The sequence below is a fragment of the Eucyclogobius newberryi genome, unplaced genomic scaffold (assembly GCF_026437365.1).
Source record: "Eucyclogobius newberryi isolate DKJ021-1_F unplaced genomic scaffold, fEucNew1.0.hap1 SCAF_4, whole genome shotgun sequence".
NCBI classification, from domain to species: domain Eukaryota; kingdom Metazoa; phylum Chordata; class Actinopteri; order Gobiiformes; family Gobiidae; genus Eucyclogobius; species Eucyclogobius newberryi.
This window is the reverse complement of record NW_027316056.1, coordinates 9,022,265-9,043,724: the sequence shown is the minus strand read 5'-3', so window position 1 is coordinate 9,043,724 and position 21,460 is coordinate 9,022,265. Positions and strand designations below refer to the sequence as shown.

At 37.5% G+C, this 21,460-nt stretch overlaps 2 protein-coding genes across 2 annotated transcripts; both read right to left on the bottom strand.

The window, feature by feature from the left end:
• Positions 1-259: 259 nt before the first annotated feature.
• On the bottom strand, positions 260-14,277 carry LOC140377645 (mitoferrin-2-like). The gene is made up of 4 exons (XM_072463122.1): positions 13,892-14,277; positions 4,905-5,133; positions 4,413-4,469; positions 260-3,221 (listed from the first exon to the last, which is right to left on the bottom strand). The coding sequence occupies exons 1-4, from the start codon at positions 14,210-14,212 to the stop codon at positions 2,683-2,685; spliced, it is 1,146 nt and encodes a 381-aa protein (XP_072319223.1). The 5' UTR covers positions 14,213-14,277; the 3' UTR covers positions 260-2,682.
• A 3,042-nt stretch (positions 14,278-17,319) lies between these two features.
• Positions 17,320-21,160, bottom strand: LOC140378174 (ladderlectin-like). The gene is made up of 9 exons (XM_072463891.1): positions 21,127-21,160; positions 20,764-20,826; positions 20,428-20,487; positions 19,793-19,852; positions 19,098-19,133; positions 18,914-19,005; positions 18,270-18,395; positions 17,660-17,759; positions 17,320-17,410 (listed from the first exon to the last, which is right to left on the bottom strand). Exons 2-9 carry the CDS (start codon positions 20,816-20,818, stop codon positions 17,337-17,339), a joined length of 603 nt encoding a protein of 200 aa, XP_072319992.1. The 5' UTR covers positions 20,819-20,826; positions 21,127-21,160; the 3' UTR covers positions 17,320-17,336.
• Positions 21,161-21,460: the final 300 nt, after the last annotated feature.

Below are 21,460 nucleotides of genomic sequence, written 5' to 3'. Positions count from 1 at the left end.
TTGGATGAGGTCTCCATATATAGAGCTAGAAAACTGGAGAACTCTGCGTGTGATGGTCAATTCTACAACATAAATGATGAAGATAACAAGTGTGTGTCTGGATTCTGATTGAAAATGTGACCAATGGACAAAAAAACACCAGAAAAGTTACACCTTTAACACAATTCCTGGTGTCTCCGACCTCGGCGTGCTCCACGTCTCTCACACCGAGACGGACTGGAAATAAAGACAAAACGCAGTGTTGTATCGTATTTTTCGTTTTAATTTATTTCTCGCAGCGCTAGGAGTCAGCACCAAGAGAAGACCCTGCTTCTGCGAGGAGCTGCCATAAACTTTATATTTACACAATTCACAGAAGAAATGGCTCTTCACACGCGCTTCAATGTTCAGAGTCCGAGCGTCTCTTGTTCCAGTCTTTGGCTTCAAAGCAATGAAACAATAGGACCGTCCAAAATATAGAGGAACGCGTTTTTACAATTGTCAGAAGATAGTTCAACGTAGCACGATTCCACCACTTTACGGCTGTTCTTATTACAAATATGTGAAGTTCTTAAGCTCAGGATGTCAAACGTGAACGGTCAAAGCTGTCACACACAGAAGCACTGTGACGCTTACACTTCAAGTAGCTAATTACGTAAAGTATGAATAACATGTACACGATATTCGGTCCGACTTTCTGCAAAATCACCATTGTGTCAGTTTAAATAAGGCGAAAATAAATAGCGGTAACATTCTTCTGTAGTTAGAGGCGTTTTCATCAGTTCGGTGACGGCAGGAGCGTTTTAAATACTGACAGTCTTTTTTTTTTTAAGTATTTTTTGCCACAACGAAGAGCTCATTTTCAATACCAACACGTCTGTCTTTTTCCTTTCGAAATCTTCGAACTGTTCTATTAGTAACAGCAGTGTAGAGGAGGAGAAAAGGACTAAATGAACTCTTAAGCAGCAGCAGCAGAAGTAGATGTACTTTTTGATGGTTTGAAAGTACTTTAGTAACTGTACTTTAGCTTGCTCTGGCTCAATCGTGACATTTTGAAGACAATCGTTGAGTTTTGTGCGTGGTAAACATGGCGGCTTCTCTCTCTCTTTCACTGAAAACTAAAAAAAAAACTTTTTTTTTTGAGTGCTGGAAATAAAATGAATGATTTGAACTTTCAAGCTCTATCGAGGGAAAACATAAATACCACCTAAATTCGAATGACTTTAAAGGGGATTTTAGTTTGTTAAATGAAATATTAGAGGATAAAATGTGTGGATTATATTTTCCTGAGGCACTTTGTATCAGCCACTGTTACGATCTTAAAACTGGTTTGAGTAGGGCTCCCTCTGGTGGCCACAAACTGACACACAAACAAATAAAACAAATCCCTGAATATTTTGTAACATCGCTCATATCTTTTGGTATTTGTATGTTTATTTTGAAATTTTCAGTCCCATTCCAAGCAGAAGTATTACCGTTTGGGTGAAACGTAGATAAAACTGCTTGTAATAATCTTTTTATGTTCTTTTGATAGCATTTTATTCTCTAAATTCTTCTTTATACGTTACACAAGCTTAAAAATAGCATCTTTTTCATTCTTATTGATATATTCTTTCTGTTTAGGCCCGTTTATTGTTCAATAAATTAACATTTTTAGTGCTCAAAATGCATTGTGTGGGTTTTCTTTGCATCAACAGCAAAATGTTCCTTCATTATTAGTCATATTTTCACATTTGAGCTGTGGCGTGTCGAATAATTAACATCTACCACAAACAAATGACTTAAATGTAATTCTGCTTTTCATTGGTGCATCTCATGCTTTTAACAATACGACTTTATTTTGCTTTAGGGTTATTGTGTCAGTGACATGAAGTACTTTGAAGTAGTTTGAATATTAATGTGATGTTTTCTGTACAAATAAACCGCATTTCACATGTGTTATTATCGTATTTGCTTCAGTTTGTGTCATGAACCAAAATTAAAAAAATAATAATAATGAGAAATGATGTGTTAAAGGACCTTCTTTCCTGTGATGGTTTCTGGGAAAATCTTTCATACATTTGGCAACATTAAATGTTGTATGTGATTATAATGCCTTATTTGAATCTATTTTCAAAGTTTAAAAAAGGCCGTTCTCTGAGTGTATTTTCACAAGGGATCAGCAGGGGGCGCACTATCACTAAAGTTACTTGTTTATAGGTGGGCAATATATCAAAATGTAGATATTATTTTTAAAGATATGCAAGATTTGAATATCGAGTGTATTGTTTATTGTAAAAAAGCGAAAAAATTGTCAATCCAAAATGATAAATTGATGTTGTAAACCCTAATAAGGGCACAACAGTGATATTTCTGCAGTTCTGTGATTAATTTGATAGATACGTCACATTTCTTTGCTAAATAATCTTCAATGAACACGTTTTAAGACACTTCTGTTGGATTGGCGTAATAATGTCGGACGATCGTTACCGGGAAAAACAAGATTCTTCATTTTTCTCAATATTGCCCACCCAAACTTGGTTAGTAAAGGGTTAGTCGTTCCTCCCTGTTTGAACTAAAGCAGACTAATGTTTCCAGTTGAACTAACGTCAAAACTTTCCTTCCAACTTTGAACAGACGCCCAGACAAAAGCGCCCGTCGTTTATTGCGTTTTCGTCATTCCTCCACATTTTCCCCGCCTCTCTTCACTTGAGCAGCCTCTCTTCACTTGAGCAGCCTCTCGTGTTGCCGTTTGGTGATGGCGTATTTGAAGAACTCGTACACGGACCAGCTGATGGCCGTGGAGGGCATCTGGTAGATCACCCTGGCCTGGACCCCTTTAAAGAACGCCGCCCCTCCCCCCGTCCTGTAGACAGTCCGAAACGCCTCGCCCAGACCCGAGATGTGCCTCCCGCCGACCGCGCCCGCCGCGCCTTCCGCCTGGATGGTCACCGCCTGCGCCTCCTGCGTGTTCAACAGCGTCTTGCACACGTCCAGCGGCGTGGTGACGGCGGCGGCCAGGGCCCCGGCGAGCGCCCCGGACACCACGTGCGAGCCCGGGTCGTACTGTCTGTGCGGGTTGAGCGTCTCCTGCAGCGACTCGTAGGTTATGAAGTGGAGCGCCTGGAAGGGGATGTTCATGGTGAGCTGCGTGGTGTAGCTGCGGTAGAAGGCGGCGGGGCCATCGCGCCGCAGCAGCGACGAGATGCAGTGGACCACGCCGCGGTACGGAGAGTTGAACATCTGCATCCGCTGTTTCACCACTGGGACAGAGGCAGAGCGAGGGCGTTAGCACATGAGGACGGAGACGGGGCATTGTGGCATTATCAAAGCTAAAATCAATCAATAATACACTTCCGTCAGCATATTTCGACCTTTATTTTGTTAATAGTGCATCTAAAAAGTCTAAATGTATGATAGAAATAAGTGTCTTAAAATATTGTTGACAGAAATGAATCTGGATACTATTGGGGGTTTTCCTAATGACAATATTCAGGGGGTGTTTTTATGTATTTAACCTTTATTTACCCAGGAAAGTCACATGACCTCTTTTTAGTCCTGCCAAGAGGCATCAACAACACAACAACAAACAACAGAACATTTCATATTAAAACAGACGTCTAGAAGTCTTTTGGCAGCGTGTCAAAATTATTTACACTCTGCAATTTGGAGCATGATGCTGAGCTCCATCAGGCCCATGCTGAAGATACACACTTAGGTCTGGAGGAAGAAGACCCACTTCAAAATAAACCTCAGCCGAGTCGCTAAAGCAGGAAATGGTCTAACACCAGGGTACGGTTCACAACAGAGGGTCCGCACACTACAGCTCGTTATGAAGCGTACGGAGGCGTGAAACACTGACGGGAGAGAATGTAGCACTTGGGCAGGTTTATAGAAGTAAAACTCAATTTAAGGCACTACTTTGAGTTTTTATGAGGTTTAAACTCATCAGCTATGACATCAAAGTATTTAAAAGCATTTACAAACTTCAATAACCGAGCGATCAGGTTTCAGATTTATTGAAATGTGAGAAATTGACCGTGAATGCTGAGGTTCAAACAGAACAAAACAGGAATAGAGTGTAAAACTAACCACTAAAGTGCAGAAAATCACTTTGTAGATTAATTTAAAAGACTATGTGTCTGTTAATCACCTTTATCAAGCTTATTTTTTGAAAATTATTTTTATCCATCCATCCATTTTCTACCGCTTATTCCTTTTCAGGGTCGCGGGTGACTGGAGCCTATCCCAGTGACTTTGGGCCTTATTTGGAAATTATTTTTATATTTATCATAATTATTGAATGTATAATTCAATAATTACATTAGCTCATCACCAAAACAACAATTGCCGTCTTAATACAGTGTGTACCCAATTCCAAACTAATGCAAACAAGAGGAAACTAAAATATGCTCTAAAATAGAAAAAATAATAGTAACACAAAGCCTGGTTACCTTCAGCCGGGTTCATGATGGCGTCGTGGATCACGGTTGCCATGCAACCAGCCATTCCTGCAGAGAAAAGCATGTCATATCTATGTTTGCAGAGATATAGACCAGAGTTTCACAATCAGGGGTACGGGGCCCTCTGAGGGGATTCAAACGCACTTATCAGGTCTCAGATTATAATAAAGCAGTGACATCGAATAGTATTTACATTTGAAGAACGGTCTTTGTCGTAAATTTGACATTCTTTGACATCTATATCATTAAAAACAAGAAAAAGGGAAAAGATTTGAGCTATTTATGTAGAAATAAATTTAAAAAATCCTCTGTTCGCTCTCGTTTTATAGAAATATTGTGATATAAAAGGTCTAAAATCCAACACAATGAGCCACGGGCATCAAAGAGCCATTTTGTGAACATGTTCCATTAAAGTATATTTGTTCTGCACTTCTGGTTCCGCACGACTTTTCTTTTTTCGTCCACTGAGCGTTTTGAGGTTACCGTTGGCGAAGTGGCTGTTGGCCCCGGGGCGGATGGCGTCGTTGAGCCGGAACTTGATTTTCTCGTAGCAGGCGAAGTAGAGCGCGTGAGCAGGCCCCGCCCCCACGGCCAGAACGTTCACGCCCCGGATGGGCCGCCACACGCCCTCCGTCCTGACGATCTGCCGCAGCGCGTCCATCACGTTGCGATAGCGGGCGCCGGGCTCCGGGTGCAGGCTCTGCATCCGGGTCTGAAACGGGACGTGAAGCTGAAGTGACTTTTCTGCAGAATCGACATCAGGACCATAACAACATCATTTCTCTCAGACTCGTCGCACCATTGAAGGTTTCAACAGGGGAAATTATGCAAAAAGACCAAACTAATGTGGCAAAGACAAAAACAATGTACTTTGTCTTCCAAACACAGCAGTTACTCTAATGTCACCAGGTTTTTAGAGGATCAGATTTCTCTTGAGCTGGAAAAACACAGGTCTAATGATTCAGTTTTTAGATCATTCTAATTCTTAGATTTTTTCTGGTCATATAAATAAGATAAGATATTCCTTTATTGTCCACACATGGGGAAATTTCATTGTTGCAACGCAGTAGATGCAGAGGAAAAGGACAGATAACTTATAGGAAGTTTAAAACACACTCTTAATAGAAGAACTCTTATGAACAAAACTCTTATGAACAAAACTCTTATGAACAAAACTCTTATGAACAAAACTCTTATGAACAAAACTCTTATGAACAAAACTCTTATGAACAAAACTCTTATGAACAAAACTCTTATAATAAACAAAACTCTTATAATAAACAAAACTCTTATAAACAAAACTCTTATAAACAAAACTCTTATGAACAAAACTCTTATGAACAAAACTCTTATGAACAAAACTCTTATGAACAAAACTCTTATAAACAAAACTCTTATAAACAAAACTCTTATAAACAAAACTCTTATAAACAAAACTCTTATAAACAAAACTCTTATAAACAAAACTCTTATAAACAAAACTCTTATAAACAAAACTCTTATAAACAAAACTCTTATAAACAAAACTCTTATAAACAAAACTCTTATAAACAAAACTCTTATAAACAAAACTCTTATAAACAAAACTCTTATAAACAAAACTCTTATAAACAAAACTCTTATAAACAAAACTCTTATAAACAAAACTCTTATAAACAAAACTCTTATAAACAAAACTCTTCTAAACAAAACTCTTCTAAACAAAACTCTTATAAACAAAACTCTTATAAACAAAACTCTTATAAACAAAACTCTTATAAACAAAACTCTTATAAACAAAACTCTTATAAACAAAACTCTTATAAACAAAACTCTTATAAACAAAACTCTTATAAACAAAACTCTTATAAACAAAACTCTTATAAACAAAACTCTTATAAACAAAACTCTTATAATAAACAAAACTCTTATAATAAACAAAACTCTTATAATAAACAAAACTCTTATAATAAACAAAACTCTTATAATAAACAAAACTCTTATAATAAACAAAACTCTTATAATAAACAAAACTCTTATAATAAACAAAACTCTTATAATAAACAAAACTCTTATAATAAACAAAACTCTTATAAACAAAACTCTTATAGACAAAACAAAACTACAGACACAACCTCTCATTTCTTAATAAGGAATGGTGGGGAAAAATAAAGATAAAATAAAATAAAAACGGCTATCGTTAATAATAATATTAAGATAATACTAATAATAATGGTAAAATAAACACTATTTTCATCAGTTATGTGCACATGAATATGACAGCACATGGTTAAGTCAGTATTGCACATGGTTAGGTCAGTATTGCACATGGTTAGGTCAGTATTGCACATGGTTAAGTCAGTATTGCACATGGTTAAGTCAGTATTGCACATGGTTAGGTCAGTATTGCACATGGTTAGGTCAGTATTGCACATGGTTAGGTCAGTATTGCACATGGTTAGGTCAGTATTGCACATGGTTAGGTCAGTATTGCACATGGTTAAGTCAGTATTGCACATGGTTAAGTCAGTATTGCACATGGTTAGGTCAGTATTGCACATGGTTAAGTCAGTATTGCACATGGTTAGGTCAGTATTGCACATGGTTAGGTCAGTATTGCACATGGTTAAGTCAGTATTGCACATGGTTAGGTCAGTATTGCACATGGTTAAGTCAGTATTGCACATGGTTAGGTTAAGTCGGTATTGCACATGGTTAAGTCAGTATTGCACATGGTTAGGTCAGTATTGCACATGGTTAAGTTAAGTCGGTATTGCACATGGTTAAGTCAGTATTGCACATGGTTAAGTCAGTATTGCACATGGTTAGGTCAGTATTGCATGTGTTCAGGACTAACAGTGTTTGTTATAAAGTCTGACAGCAGCAGAAGGAAAGACCTGTCTCACACAGCGAGGGTGGATCAGTCTCTCACTCTCCAGAGTGGACAGAGTGTCCTGCAGGGGGCGACACTCATGGATGAAAATGTTCCCAGAGATTTAATTTAGAGCAGGGAAATTAATCAAATTTTCACCAAGATTGAGATTGAGTCACGTCTAATGCGCTGACAGTAAAAACATGTGGTTTGGAGCAGAATTCAGACTTTGGAGGAAGAAACTAAACTTATCACTTTAAAACATTTATTTCTCAATATGACATGCAACGTGTGGTGACTAAAGGTTCTAGATAGAGAATATAAAAGAGGTGATTGCAATCATTTTTTGTAGTTGACTAGTCATGATTAGTGATCAAGTAATGATAGTTAATGTTTTTTTATAATTAGACGACTGTGTGCAGCATCCTGTTAATAATAATCATTGGTAATCTTAATGGGGGAAATAAAAATGCACTAATTTACAAGAAGTTGGATGTTTCAGCCTAATACTAATACTAATACTAATAATAATTATTATTAGTCCAGAAGTCATCACATTCACTTAAAGGTTGAATGAACGATTTTTTTGGCCCAAATCTAAGTCTTATTTCCTCGTGGCGTGGACTGACGATTAGTCCTGCCACGTATCAATCATAAAACGCACCTATCGCTCACCTGCAGCCGCGTGCGGATCGTCCCCACGAGCAGCACGTTTCCGCTTGTCTAAGCGCATTAATCTATCATAATATAGTTCCATCAGTGTACGGGACAAAATAAAGACGGAAAAAGACAGTTGGAGCTGTCTCAGAAGAAGGAAATATACGGGAGACGAGATGATGTGATCCGTCGCGCTGATAAACAAACACGTGTGTGTTGTATCAGTCCGCACGAGGGAGTGCACATGAGTTCTCAAATCACCGAAAAATCGTCCATTACGCCTTTAACTGCAACTGTTTGAATGCCAAACACCAGAGGGCGCCGCTGAGACCAGAGTCATAGAAGTGTGTTCTTTTATTAGAGCTGGAGATTACACTTTATAAATAGAAATGACCAAATACTCCTGAAATGTTAAATATTTAAACAGAGTCAGACCGGAGTTTCCTGGAAAGTGCTCAGTCATTCTGAGGTGGTTTTCAGTAGGACTGAACAAAAGGAACATTTAGAGCCAAACACAGAAGCATTGTTCTGTTGAACTGAGCTTCACCACAGTGAGACTTTACATACTGAATAAATACTTTAGTTTCATGATGACATATTCATGGAGAACTAGAAGTAAAGTACAAAATGCATACTTGAATACATCTGTTAGTATTTATAATGTATACTACTTATTCATGGATTTGCTCTCTGCCAGAATGTATAAATGAGGCCAAAATCAGTAGCATGTTAAGACGTCTAAAATAATAATGAGATTTGCAAATTAACCGAGCAAAAACAGCACGTAAAGGTCTTCTATTTCTGTTGGCGTTTCTTCTCTTCACGGCCGACACCGTCTCGTTTGCGCCTGGTTCGCTTCAGTAAAACAGCGTTTGAGTCACAAACAAGAGCCGCTCATGTGATCCACTAATCCAACAATCTTCATCTGTTTTTCCCCCTCAAAGAGTCAAGAAAGAAGGTCACAAATTAACAACGGATCCCTCCCAGCCAGAGATTGTACTGTCGAGAAAAACGCACCAATGTGGAAATATTTAATATGTTTAAACGGTTTAAACTAATTGATACATTATACATTTAAAGAGCGAATCTTATGCATTTGTTTCGTTATTGCCCTTTAAACATGCTCTTGAGTAACTTTGGCTTTTTTTGTGTAGAACTAAAAAGTTGAATAGAAAACCAAAGGCGTTCCAGGCCATGTGAGGAACTGAACTCAGGACTCCATCTACTGGCAGCAAAGGGAATTACATATTTGAGAGCAGAAATATTGGCTTGCTTCTGCCTCGATAATGAAGCTGTGCAGTAGTAATGATCGCCATTTGAAAGCGATTTGAAATGCAGCGACCACTGCTCCTGAGGAGACGCCCCAGTGGCACTGAAGGATGGGTCAAATGGAGAGGACAAATTTCCCTACAATAAAGTGTAACTTAACTTGAAATATCCATCCAAAAACACAAAGTCTGCAGTGGTGCATAAACCCACATCACAGTCTGAAGACCATCAACACTTGTGCTGTAATCCTCCTCCTCCTCGGTCCAGGTAAACTGTAAGTAAATGTGGCGTGGTTTAAATCCCGAGAGAAGATGCAGCCAAACTAAGTCCATGTAAAGTTCAGCCATACTTTTATCTGCCATAATCCTCCATAAACGTGTGGTAAAAGCATAAGTGCTGTGCATCTGTGCTGTATATCAGCTGTGAGCCCAAGAGGCCCCTTTTTGTACAATATTGTGCATTAATGTACACACATACCGTCACTTATGCGGTTATATTTGTTGCCATTATTACAACCTTAATGTACACATATTATGGGCCACACCGCAGGCACCGCAAACCGCCGTGCTGAGGCGCGCAAAGTTACAGCAAGGCTATTATTATTGTGTTAAAAATTACACTATTTTGTTTAAAATATATAATTTTCATTGACATTTTTTCATCAGAAATATGTTCAAATGTGTCTGTGTCTAAACCTGTGTCTCATAAAAATGTGAATGGATCATAAAATTAACCACAAAGCTCAAACAAAAGTATATCACTTTATACATTTGTTTGAGCGTTTGTCTCTTTGAGGTCATTTTTAATAGTTTCAATAACACATGATACAGACAATACACTCAATATTGTATGTTCGGATCTGTAAAACAACTATACAACATTCACATACCGTATATATCTCATCTCTTTTTATACAAGGAACCAATACTTACGTGCGTGGGATCATTTTTATTTTGCACAACTTCAAATCAACTATTTCTATGATTGATGCTCTTCTTAAGTTAAAAAAAATGAAATAAAAACCACAACCTTATAAGACCACAGTCCAATAGTTCATCACGTCCAGCCTTCGTCGACAGTGGAAGTAAGTCATGGGGCATTTAGTCATCTACAGAAGACCATCAGAGGAAGGTTCATTGATTTACAATTACATGTACGATCAAGAGAACAAAACAGGAATAAAAACCATAAAGACCAACTCATCAGCTGCTGTAATTGTTCAGTCAAATGATCCACTCGACTGAAGCCCTGAAGTGCACTTTATCAGCCTCAATTTCACACCAACAAACGCTTCAATGAGTCTTTGTGCCTTCTCATTCAATAAATTACAGTCAAACTACTTAAAGCTCCAGTACGGAACTTTTTAGCCCCCCCAAAATAGCTTCTTTTTTTTTTTTTAAATCAATGATGTAGAATGTTTTAAACTTTCCAATGACTCATGCAGGTGAAAGTTACATACTGTTCTTTTTAAATATGTATTATTTTCTTTGCTCTAGTAGGGAATGTTTTCTGATTTCCTTGTAGCAGATTAACATTTGAGTTGTACAGGGTTGAATAATTAAAATTCACGAACTCATTATAGAGAGTAAACCATTTACATATGTGATTCTGATGCTAATGATTTTATACAATGTGTTAAATAAGAAGGTTTTCTCAGATTACAGACTTTGTTATTGTGTCAAAGCATCTAAACGACACTAAAATGACAAACTTCAATATTAAAGGGCTTCATTGTCACGTGATAAGTGTTTTTTTGACAATATAATATGATTTTCAACACAAAGAACAGATTCTTTATTCCCATGCATCTTTTAGAGCTCGAGACAGGCCGACATAATCCAACATAATTCATATTAACACTATATTTTTTAAAGTGGTGTGTAAATGTATTATTCTTTTACTGGAGGTTTATCTTATATATTATGCCATTATTATTATTGTTTCATGTTGCAAGTTCATGTTGTTTGTGAATTTTTGTTCACCAACAATGTCAAAAAACCTTTATCTGATGTTTCCTATTCTGCAAAAGACATATTTTTATATTGTACTCTTAATGTGACAGCTATTTCCAGTTTAGTTTCCCCTCGTCCATCGCTGACGTCACACAAGCACAACATGTTTATCAAATCCAGCTGAGCTTGATTTTTAATCGGAAAGTTCAAACACAATAATCTTTTCAGTTTGTATGTATTTAATTATCTTATTTAATCATCTTTAATAGAGACAGCTTTTTAGCCCTTGTTCCTTGTAGACTCACAAAAGCTTGGCAATAAATAAACACAATACAAAAAAAACCTAAGTACTATTGAAGTATTATCATCATTATTATTTCAATAGAAATGAACATCAGAAAGCTCCTTAAAACACAAATGTTCTGTATATTGTAGTATTTTTATAATGAGAATAAATGTCTTCCGCTTGCATCATGTTTCATTTAGTTTTGTTATTGCGCAAGTAACAAATAAGGAACTTATATCCTTTTCTTGTAAATTAGCTTAATGTATTTCCTTTTCAGAAGACACGTGGATTATCACAAGGAAGTCCAGCATCATCAAGAATGTCTTGTGTAAATAGTCCCGTAGTCTTTCCAGTCATCCTGGGTTTAGAACACGGACGTTGGAAAGATGTTTTCTCAGAATGTCTGCGTTCTAGCATCAAGTCAGAAAAACGATTTAACTCTGGTTTCTGAAATGTTGCCCAGGTTTCCAAGTAGAAATTCCGAGATGCGAGTGTTCCAGTGTCAATTTACAAGTTGAAACTCGAAAAGTCAGACCTCCGAATCGTAAACCAAATGAATGTTGATTAATTGGAATTAGATCTGCATGATTTTGGTTTTACAATTTGATCTGCGATATGTTTAAGAAGTAGGATTCTGTTCGGAGAGTGTATTGTAAACAACTCAAGGAGCTTTAATATTTGAATCTGAACTGATTAAGCCAAGAATCCCATGCATTTCAGAACATGTTTGTGGAGCTCTAAACTACAAGCACAAGATTTTTTCTATAATAAGAAATCTTTGTTTACTTTGCTGAGGTCATTCTGTTTCCTAAATAATTGCAGTATTTGTCATTTCATAATTGCCCAAACATAAATAGCAATATATTGTGCAGCTTAATATGATTTATTGTTAAAAAATATTCCTTGCAACAATTTTAAAAAGCCTGAAGAATTACAAATTAATTAATTCATGTATTTGCCGTATAATACATGTGTCTTTATCGGTAAACTGTTGGCATTGTACTGAAGATTACCCAAATAGATAAAGAGAGTGAAGATTGTTCTCGTTTTGACCTTTCCGAGGAAAATAACTGCCATGTTGAGTTTACATTTACATACAAACTTACAACTTTATGGTGGACAGTGAAACAAATAGGGATTACATTTTTAGATTCAACCATGTGTTTGAATACTGCCTTTTTATGGTGAAAGTATTTTTAACATGGCATGTTGCAATAATACAGTATGACTGAAGGCTTCTAGTAACATGAGCATCCATGTTTAACACAGGAGCTAACGGTAACTTTACCGTTTGCATGCTCATATCATCGTCAGGCATTTATAACATTACGTCCCATGACATTGTATTCTTATTCTGTAATCATATGCTTTGTTTTATCACATTTCCAGTTGAACTTATTACTTAAGTGACCTCTGATAACAAGGTTATGGCTGATAGCATGTGGCTAACTGGAGCGCAGGCTTCAGTAGAGGCCTTACACAGCTGCGCCTGCACGATTTGTGTCACACGCTAACAAGCAACACAAACAAACCCAAAACTATTTTAATGCGTCTCGATACTTCACTTTATTGATTTGCTTGGATTAAAAAAAAATATGATTGAGGCAAAAATAATCATAATAATGCTCAGTTTAATTTGAAGCCCATGTTGTTTCACACAAAGATTTACACCAGCGTTGATAACATGTTATTACTCTACCAGTTAAAATTCCATTGGGTTAAAAACAGTAGAAAACAACACCAAGGCAATGGATTAGATTGTTAGGTTTTTAAAAACAAAACATGCAACAGTTAAAAGTTTTGGATAAATGAAGTCTGTTCGCGCATGGTTAGCGCTAGCTAACATTAGATAGCTGGGATTGGAGGGACGGGACGGAGCAGACTACCTTGTTCCCCAAAAATGTTTTTTGCTGACTTACTTAACAATAACCCGGCAAACAACATTCAATTATTTTATTTATTTATTTATTTATTTATTTATTTATTTTTATATATATATATATATATATATATATATATATATATATATATATATATATATATATATATATATATATATATATATATATATATATATATATATATATATATATATATATATATATATATATATATATATATATATATATATATATATATATATATATATATATATATATATATATATAATCTTATTCTTAAACGTAATCGTAAATGACCAATAACAGTGGACGGTCCCTTCGAAGCGTACTATCCAGCGTCAACCTCCACGCATGCGCAGAGCACTTGGGGTGACTTCTATGGCAACAGATCTGGTAGTGACAGCGGCTGCTCATTTTGACACTAACAAGCTCCAGAAATAGTTTAAAAACACAATATGATCGCCATCGCAAGCGCAAATACAACACGATCATACAACCTCGCAACAAGACGCGTCAAAGTGTGTGCTTAAGTACGGATTGGCGCGTTTAAATACCTTAACACAGTCGATGGGGTACATCAGGCAGTGCTCCATGATGCCAGCCACGGCTCCTGCCAGCATGTGCGTGCTCGTGGCCACTCCCTGGGGCAAGCCTTCATAGTCCATGTCTGTAGTGTCCGCGGAGCTTTCCACCGGCGGGGCTCGATGCACCACCGCCGGGGCAAAGTCCTGCTCCAGTCTGGGTGTAGTGAAAGGCAACGCACCGGGAAAGCCTCCAGTTGCGTCCAGAATCCTGCCGCCCAGCCATCGGATCTCACGGCCATCGACTCCCGACGTCTCCACGGGCGCCCGGGCCACAAAACCGTCCGCTTCCATCCGAAAACAGTCCGCGGAGGTCGTGTCCCGGCCGGGCTGCGGGAAGTGAAGTCTTGGCGGGTCTCAAGGACTGAGGCGACGCGGTGAAACTGGATCTAAGGGCGGGACGGCGATTCTTACTGAAAGCTGATTGGCTGCAATTCCCATCAAGCATATTTCCTGAAATGTGACTGGTTAAGGTCAAAAGAGGCGGGGTTTAATGGCGACTGAGAGTTACAAAACGGCGCTTTCGCAACTTTGGGGATTCACGTGGGAAGTCCAGACCGGAAGTCTTTTACAATGGATTGTTTCCGCTTTCATTTTGGAAATCCTGTGTTCAAATGTAAACGACACCACCAGAGATCTTTAGATTAGGGATGTGCAAATAAAAGTAGCCCTCAGATGCATTTTGTTGGCCCTCAGACTGCCTACTCAATTGGCTTTCTGATCATAGGCAGTGCTTTTTATTGCAAATTTACCATTATAATCATAATAACATCATATATATATATATATATATATATATATATATATATATATATATATATATATATATATCTAAAATTAGTGGATAACAATTGCATGCAAAATTATATTAAAAAAAACATGCAAGACTTAATTTTGAACCCTGGTCTCTAGTGTGTAGGGTGAAGGCTGATCCCACTGAGCTTAACTCCTGTACCTGAATCAAAAAACTGAATGGACTAAATAGCCTCGCTTCTCCGATCAATTAATTACACACATTAGGGCTCTATGTTTGTCTAATCATTAGAAACGTGAACAAAGCCTTAGCTACAAACAAAGACTTGTCTCTAGATAGATTTAATTTCAAGTTTGTTCAAACTTGGAGCTGCTGTTGCTTCACTTCTCCTTCTCCTCCAGTCAGGGCAAAACCAGCAAACATCCTTGACTCCCACACAGGTTTATTCAGCGTGGTTTGAGCTCAGATCCATGGATTTGACGTATGTTGTCCACCGAGCACATGTGCAGACCTCAGTCTAGGAGAACAACATACTTATCTTAATTTGTCACCAGTCTGCAATATGTAACGATATGTACAGGTCTTACTGAAAACATTCATTTAAAAAGGGTTGCAGAAATTCAATTCAATGTATTTTTGTAAAGCCTGAAATCATGACAGCAGTTGCCTCGACAGCAAAGATGTTCAATATAATCTAAACACATGTACACACAGACACAGATAACAGGAGAGTGGACTTAACCTTGAGCCTTTACAGTAAATAGTTGTGAAACATGTGAAGAATCACTGTTGTGCAAATCAGTAAAAGTCAGACACGAAAGTTCAGCACGTGTTTTCTCTTCCTGCCCGTGATGATAGATGTATGGTAAAGGAAAAGTCAATAAAGCAGGTTGGATTTGGAGGCTTCCTGAGATTTTTGTGGAATGGTGAATAAAGCTAAACATCAAAGTCCTGTAATAAATCACAAAGTCTCTTTTGTTCACGTTCAAACAGCGACAGGGGGAAGTGGGAAGTGCATCTGACTGACAATCAACTTTTTTTATTTAAATATTAAAAATTTGGGAAATCAAAAGTATATTCTTTCTTTTTCCTCCTCCTTTTGGGCACTGTAAACCAATGGACAAAAAACTGTGATACACAAAAAGTTATATTCACGTCAAAGTGCTCACTATTCACAGGGAAATGCTAAATGTTGTAGAACTTGTGGTTGCCAAGAGACCCACCATTATCATGTGTTCTGGGACTGTCCTGTCCTGGAAATGAACAAGACTCCGACTGTTTTTGACATCATCACTCAGTGTCAGCACTATGTATTTGGGCCTTAAACCTCCTGCCATGAACACAATGAATGGATACTTTCAGTGTACTGACAATGAATGACTGAGCCGACACCTTAACTGACATACGGACAAGGCACCAGCAAAATTATGCAAAAATGTGTTAAAAAGACCAACTTCATTCAACAAAACACGATTTAAAAAACATTTTCATCTTTGAATTGGCACGAACTTCACAAATTACTCCTTATTTTGGCCAAATTTTCAAGTTTTTCATTCATTTTAGAGAAATGCCTGGTTCCGCACGTCAGGTTCTGTGCCAAGTGTGTAGGAGAACTGTAACTAACTGTAATAGGGAAAGAAATCCCGCACACTGTCTTACTTGCAAATCAAAGTTTATTGGTAAAAAGGCAACGTTTCGGTCACTGGGCCTTCGTCAGAGCCCTGCAGACGTACAGGTCCTGCAGAGATGGAAGTCTGCAGCCGATCACCTCCTCAGCAGAGGCACAATGCTCTGTAGTCTCTGTTTGTCATTCCACTAAATATATACTATATAAACAAATGTGAAAGATAATGTTATTTATTTTTGACCGACAGATTGGGAAAATATATGTACATCCAGATGGAGGACCACAAACTAACAAAATGTAACTGCTGGAGACCTTGTGGTTGCCAGGAGCCCATCATTATCATGTGTTTTGGGACTGTCCTGTTGCTCATAGATGTTGGACTCAGATAAAGCACTGCAGTCTGTTTTTGACATTGCCATTTCAGATTTCAGAACGATGTATTTAGGCCTCAAAACTCAATAAATGGAAACTTCTGGAACATATTTCTGACCAAAGCGAAAAAGGCCATCACAAGAAAATGGATGATGAACTGAACCAATGACCAAGGACTGGACCGACATGATAAACAGACTCAATTTGACAATCTTTGACTAAACAGGACTTTTCTATTGGACAATGTGTGCCGTGATTTAATATGATTTAATATGAATGTCGTGTGATGCTTTTTCTTTTTTTGTTCTCCCTCTCTCTTTGTTGTGTTATAGTTAGTTTTATATATATACCAAAAAGAAAAAAAAATGTATTGAGAAAAGTCATTTCTGTTCAGTTTACAGTCAGTTTGACAAAAGGGAGGGTCATGGGATGGACAGCTTTGAGGTCTGAGCTGGACTTAGTTGTTTCTCACACCAGTGGATCAAACCAGTACAAAGTTTTTATTATTTTGTTGTGGAAGCAGTTACACACAATAACATGAATAACATGCAATTACTCAAAAAAAATTCAATCAAAACAGAAAGTTGCCGTATTTGACAAGTTTATCAATCAATGTTTGATTTGTAAAAACTCTTATATCCAACAGTAGCAAACAGGGGCTCATGTTAGCAGTGGACTTTCATCTGACAGATGGAGGGGGCACCATAGCTGCAGGGATAACTGTACCAGCCTTGACCAGCTGAAAAACAACAACATCACAACATTATAAAGGTCTGGAACTGAATATAATTTATCAAACCATTAATACACCCTAACCATTTGTACCCCTCATGTGTAGACTTCTGTTTGTGCTCAAACCTTTCCGCCATCTCTTTTCTCAATGTCAAGGCCCCAGATATTTTCAACACAATCTTTCATTCTGTCCTTCATAACATCACAATGTCTGAAATCCAAGCACCAAAGATGATCCTTTAAATACTTGACTCACCCTGAGTGTCCATCCTCAGACATTTGTGGGTTGAACCGGAGCCTCCGCTCTTGAAGTTATTGTAATCGAAGAGTGAGCCGTCGTGCCACCTCCAGGAGCTCTGGAAAACACAGATTATTTCACAATAAAAGCTTACTCAGAACGAATTGTTCGTATGAGTTTGTTTATGCGGTTTCTTTTCAAATAACTAATGTTTTCCAATAAATATATTCTGAATTGCTAAAGTGTTGTGTGTCGATAAACAGAAAACCGCTGATGACTTTGCAAAGTCTGTCGGCTCAACATGAAGTTATCATCACTGGAAATACTGTGGTTTATCACAAAGATCAAGTCAGCGTTGGTAAGAATGTCTGGTTTTCTGTTTCTATCTGCTTTCTGCCATCTTGTATTCCCCTGAGTCTGTGTTCACTCTACAATCACCTCACTCTCGTTCTGAGAGCCAAAAGCCAGACCTCACAGTGTCTGCTTTAGATCTGGAGCCAGTACAGTTCAATAAAGACACTTTGGGACCGTCCCGATTCATTCCAAAGTGAACCAGTGGAAACAAGCCTTCAAATGATAGAAACTGTTCCTTTGGTTTCCCGCACAAATATCACAATGAATGACTCACTTCAAAGTGGAATCCTCCGATCCAGGCGGAGCTGTAGCCTGCGGTGCCCACCATGTACTGGAAGTGGTTGTACTCCAGAGGGCTGTGCACGGCCGCCAGAGTCGCCTCGAACGCTGCACAGTTACTCTGCACAGACACCAGGAAAAACACTCACTTCATTGACAGAAGAATCACTCAAAGTAAGACGAGTGCATTAACTACAGCAACGTGGAGTGCTGTGGCTGTTTTTACTATAACCCCTGATATTCCATATGCAATGTGAACATGATCTGCTTTTCTTTCTTTAAACAGAAAAGACAAACACTTCTAAAACGGGGATTACGTCTACTTTTTTTTAACAATGGAATCCTTTTCTCTGTCGCTATAAAAGAAAGTGTCCGACGTCTCCTTAATTGTGACTTTTGTAAAGTCCACTACCGATGTGCCTATTCTACTTGTATGTCCTAAATAATGTGTTGTTGTTTTTTTCAATTTTAATTGACTGATTTTATTTAATGGTTTTGAGATTGTTTTTTTGTCTCTTAATTGTTTAATTGTATTTTTTCTGTTTGTTGTTGTATTAGTGTTATTCTCACATTTCTCTCATTAATAAAATAACTCGTGCTGCTCTTATCGTTAATGAAAATACTATGAATTTATTTTACCACTGCGCTGCTCCAGGAGCGGGAGGTCCTGTCCAGCAAATAGCAGCTCCCGCGGTAATAGGTCCAACCAGGAAGACAATACTGAGAGATAACTGAAAAAAATAATAATACAACGACAAATGAAAATGATTATGGAGTCAACAAAGCAACACATATGGCTATATTTAAATGTTTGTGGCTGCACCTTCAGGGCTCAGATCAGGCAGGTTCTCCACAACTTCTGCAAAACAAAAACATTCTTATAATTTTATCAATGACTTGAGCATTTTTTTAAACTAAACTGAGCGGCTGAAGTAATGATTGAAGCCAAATTCAAAGTGCCAGAGTCGGGATTTGAACCTGTGATGCACGAGATTCAAATGCATAACGTATTTACTGCACCACTGCTTAAACAGACGGTCCTGCTCTGTTGGAGCTGTTAGTTTGGAGTTGGTTTCTCCGCTCACACAATCACATGTTCAGTGACAAGTTAGACCAGGGGTGGGCAAACTACGGCCCGCGGGCCACATGTGGCCCGTTTGTCTTCATAATCCGGCCCGCCAAACATGCCAAGTTTTTTTTCCTTTTTTGCCCTCAGGCCTCTGTCTGCACTTGTATCTTTAATAAAAATGACGTGAAATGAATTAAATAATAGATTTAATAGCCTATATTTGACAGAAAAGTGATATTTTATTTAATATTTAATTATTTAGATTTTTTTTTTTCACACCAATGATCACGGGCCGGCCCTCCGCTACTTGCCTGGATTCGAATATGGCCCTTTGAGAAAAATTATTTTCCACCCCTGATTTACACTCATCAAATAGGAAGTGAGCATGGTGCCAACGGTGGGACTTGAACTGAAGAGCCTCTGGTTAGTGGGTGCACATTTCTATTCACCTGGTTTAGGCTCCTGTTGGACTTCCTCCATCTGCACCAGAGTCATTTCTGCAGGAGCCGCTGAGAGGAGAAAGCATTGGACATAATCAGAGGTGAGCAATACATTGAAATGTAGATAATATCGTATAATGTTGTTTTGCAGATGTGCTAAATATGAACATCCAGTTTATGGTTTATGGTTAAAAAGGTTTAAGATATTTCTGCACTATTGTGATTTTACAGACATGTGTCTGATTATTAAACCTCAACTGATACGTTTAAAGGCATGTTTTAGTACATTTCTTTTGGACTGACATAATATCATCTGAATATTTTAAAATGATAAGTGGAAATAACTCACATTGTCTTGTAAAGTTAGAACAACACTGTAAGTTACATTTATGATTTCAGCTCAGTTACTTTCATTACATTAACAGTAACAAAATTAGCACCTGATTTTCATCAATAAAAGAACTATTATGAATAAAAATAACTTAAAACTTAAAAGTTGTGCTGTTTGTGAGTTGAACTATTATTTATTATAGTGCCTGAGGCTGGAGTTATGATGTCAGGTCTTTAGCGTTTCAAGAATGAACCGGTCACCCTCTGGTTACCGGGTGAACCTCTCTGCTGCTCTGTAAGTGAATTCTATTCACCTGGTTTAGGCTCCTCCTGAACCTCCACCTTCTGCACTGGAGCCTCTTCTGCTGGAGCCGCTAGAAGGAGAAAATGATCATTTAAAAGTCACGGAAACACATTTTTCAGATTTACATAATAATATTTACATAATCCACAATATGCACTTTATTTGGATCTGAAAACATTGAACATCTTGTAATACATTTTCCTCTCACATTTATGTAAGTCAACTATACAAGAAATATGAGCTTTTTTTCACCTAAAGTCTCGCCTTTGATAAAATAAACATAGAATTTGGGATTATTTAAAAAACTGATTTGAAAGTAATGAACAAATGTGTTTGGTTTTATTACCTGTGGCTTTTAATGCGACGGCTGCAAAAAGGAGAAACACCACAACATTCTTCATCTTTAACTCTGCAGGAAAAACATGTTCACACATTTAGATTCAGAACAATACTATGGTTATGTTATAGTTATTATTATTATTATAATAAGGGAGTGTTATAATAAAGCTCAAGATCATCAAAACTGTTCAGAAAAAATATAATATTGTGTCTGTTATTTTTGAAAAGTATCGACACTTTATATTATATTTCATAGATATTTTTGACAAGTCTAAAAACATGAGAAGGGACAAAATACACACCTGTAATTTGAAATAGCTTGTTATTTTCTTCATAAACTTTTCATGAATTAAAGGCAAAGTTTACTTACTCAGAAATGACGCTCTTCAAGATGAACTGTAGTAATAGTAGTAGTAGTAGTAGTAGTAGTAGTAGTAGTAGTAGTAGTAGTAGTAGTAGTAGTAGTAGTATGTGTGATACTATGGAGTTCTCCTGGTCCTTTTATACTTCACAAGATGCAGTCATTTGCCTGTTATCATGTGCACTTTACACTCTTGTTACTGTAAGTTGTATTTCTTTAAAGATATTGTTTCCCGGTGAATGAATCAATTACAGTAACTTTTATTCATAAAGTCCTTTACAACACTCAAAGGACCAAAGTGCTTCACAATAAAAATCGAGACAATAAATGGTGACAGTAAAAG